The sequence below is a fragment of the Procambarus clarkii genome, chromosome 3 (genome assembly GCF_040958095.1).
Source record: "Procambarus clarkii isolate CNS0578487 chromosome 3, FALCON_Pclarkii_2.0, whole genome shotgun sequence".
NCBI classification, from domain to species: domain Eukaryota; kingdom Metazoa; phylum Arthropoda; class Malacostraca; order Decapoda; family Cambaridae; genus Procambarus; species Procambarus clarkii.
Genome location: NC_091152.1, coordinates 49,721,517 through 49,724,656, shown reverse-complemented (window position 1 = coordinate 49,724,656; position 3,140 = coordinate 49,721,517). Strand labels below are relative to the sequence as shown.

The 3,140-nt window shown below is 51.2% G+C and overlaps 1 protein-coding gene across 1 annotated transcript; it reads left to right on the top strand.

The window, feature by feature from the left end:
- The first annotated feature begins 242 nt into the window (after positions 1 to 242).
- LOC138369024 (uncharacterized) lies at positions 243 to 641 on the top strand. The gene has a single exon (XM_069331885.1). It carries the CDS (start codon positions 243 to 245, stop codon positions 639 to 641), a length of 399 nt encoding a protein of 132 aa, XP_069187986.1.
- The last annotated feature ends 2,499 nt before the right edge of the window (positions 642 to 3,140 follow it).

The following is a 3,140-nucleotide window of genomic DNA, read 5'->3' as shown; positions in this document are numbered from 1 at the left end:
CACCTTACTGAACCACAGAGCCACACCTTACTAAACTACAGAGCCACACCTTACTAAACTACAGAGCCACACGTTATTAAGCTACAGAACCACACCTTACCAAAGAAGAGATGTGCAGCTTACTAGAAATGTTTATCCCTACTAGAGTATAGATGTATATCATACCAGAGATGCATATCATACCAGAGATATATATCATACCAGAGATGTGTATCATACCAGAGATATATATCATACTAGAGATGTATATCACACCAGAGATGTGTATCATACCAGATATGTATATCATACCAGAGAAGTATATCATACCAGAGATGTATATCATACCAGATATGTATATCATACCGGAGATGTATATCATACCAGAGAAGTATATCATACTAGAGATGTATATCACACCAGAGATGTATATCATACCAGATATGTGTATCATACCGGAGATGTATATCATACCAGAGAAGTATATCATACTAGAGATGTATATCATACAAGAGATGTATATCATACCAGAGATGTTTAACATAACAGAGAAGTATATCATACCAGTGATGTATATCATACCAGAGATGTTTAACATAATAGAGAAGTATATCATACCAGAGATGTATATCATACCAGAGATGCATATCATACTAAAGTAGAGATGTATGTCTGAACAAAATAGATAAACAGTGCTGACAGAAGTCGATATTGAATAATCGACCTTTTCATGTTTTTCTGTCATTCCGCATTCATTGCAATTCCTTAAAAGATAAGTAAGTAATATCAGTTAAGATATTTCATAATAATAATAATAATAATAATAATAATAATAATAATAATAATAATAATAATAAGAAGAAGAAGAAGAAGAAGAAGAACTAACATTTGTATTCAGAAAAATGTGTGTTCAAAGAAAATAAGACTGATGCAGATAAATTAATTTTGTTTAAAATTACGTTAAACTTAATCATTCGTCTGCACGAGATCACTGCTAGGTGAACAGGTGCATTAGGTGATTCGAAACGCGGCTAACCATTTGCGTCCCGCCTGTGATTCGAACCCGGAATTCCCGGCGAGTCGGGAACGCACCCAGCTGCACCGTGGGGACCAATCATTCAGCAGGAGCGTGACAGGAAGGACCCAGATAACAACTTGACCTTCCAGTACCGTACAGGTACCAGACGAGACGACTAAAATGGAACAGACAAAGCTGTTTTGAGGTAATTATGGACTATCTGGCGCTAGGAGGCGCAGCGGTACATCTACACGAGTGAAGCTTCGTGTAGAGTGGGACTTTAACTGCTGCTGACACCACACAGCTGCCCCTGACACCACACAGCTGCTCCTGACACGACACAGCTGCCCCTGACACGACACAGCTGCTCCTGACACCACACAGCTGCCCCTGACACCACACAGCTGCTCCTGACACCACACAGCTGCCCCTGACACCACACAGCTGCTCCTGACACCACACAGCTGCCCCTTACACCACACAGCTGCTCCTGACACCACACAGCTGCCCCTGACACCACACAGCTGCTCCTGACACCACACAGCTGCCCCTGACACCACACAGCTGCTCCTGACACCACACAGCTGCCCCTTACACCACACAGCTGCTCCTGACACCACACAGCTGCCCCTGATACCACACAGCTGCTCCTGACACCACACAGCTGCTCCTGACACCACATAGCTGTCCCTGATACCACACAGGTGCTCCTGACACCACACAGCTGCTCCTGACACCACACAGCTCCTCCAGACACCACACAGCTGCCCCTGACACGACACAGCTGCGCCTGACACGACACAGCTGCCCCTGACACGACACAGCTGCCCCTGACACCACACAGGTGCGCCTGACACCACACAGCTGCCCCTGACACCACACAGCTGCTCCTGACACCACACAGCTGCTCCTGACACCACACAGCTGCCCCTGACACCACACAGCTGCTCCTGACACCACACAGCTGCCCCTGAAGCGACACAGCTGCCCCTGACACGACACAGCTGCTCCTGACACAACGCAGCTGCTTCTGACACGACACAGCTGCTCCTGACACGACACAGCTGCTCCTGACACGACACAGCTGCCCCTGACACGACACAGCTGCTCCTGACACGACACAGCTGCTCCTGACACCACACAGCTGCTCCTGACACCACACAGCTGCCCCTGACACCACACAGCTGCTCCTGACACCACACAGCTGCCCCTGACACCACAAAGCTGCTCCTGACACCACACAGCTGCCCCTGATACCACACAGCTGCTCCTGACACCACACAGCTGCCCCTGACACCACACAGCTGCTCCTGACACCACACTGCTGCCCCTGATACCACACAGCTGCTCCTGACACCACACAGCTGCTTCTGACACCACACAGCTGCCCCTGATACCACACAGCTGCTCCTGACACCACACAGCTGCTCCTGACACCACACAGCTGCACCAGACACCACACAGCTGCCCATGACACGACACAGCTGCGCCTGACACGACACAGCTGCCCCTGACACGACACAGCTGCCCCTGACACACCACAGCTGCGCCTGACACCACACAGCTGCCCCTGACACGACACAGCTGCTCCTGACACCACACAGCTGCTCCTGACACCACACAGCTGCTCCTGACACCACACAGCTGCCCCCTGACACCACACAGCTGCTCCTGACACCACACAGCTGCCCCTGACACCACACAGCTGCCCCTGACACCACACAGCTGCTCCTGACATGACGCAGCTGCTTCTGACACGACACAGCTGCTCCTGACACCACACAGCTGCTCCTGACACCATACAGCTGCCCCTGACACCACACAGCTGCTCCTGACACCACACAGCTGCCCCTGACACCACAAAGCTGCTCCTGACACCACACAGCTGCCCCTCATACCACACAGCTGCTCCTGACACCACACAGCTGCTCCTGACACCACACAGCTGCCCCTGATACCACACAGCTGCTCCTGACACGACACAGCTGCTCCTGACACCACACAGCTGCTCCTGACACCACACAGCTGCTCCTGACACCACACAGCTGCCCCTGACACCACACAGCTGCTCCTGACACCACACAGCTGCCCCCGACACGACACAGCTGCCCCTGACATGACACAGCTGCTCCTGACACGACGC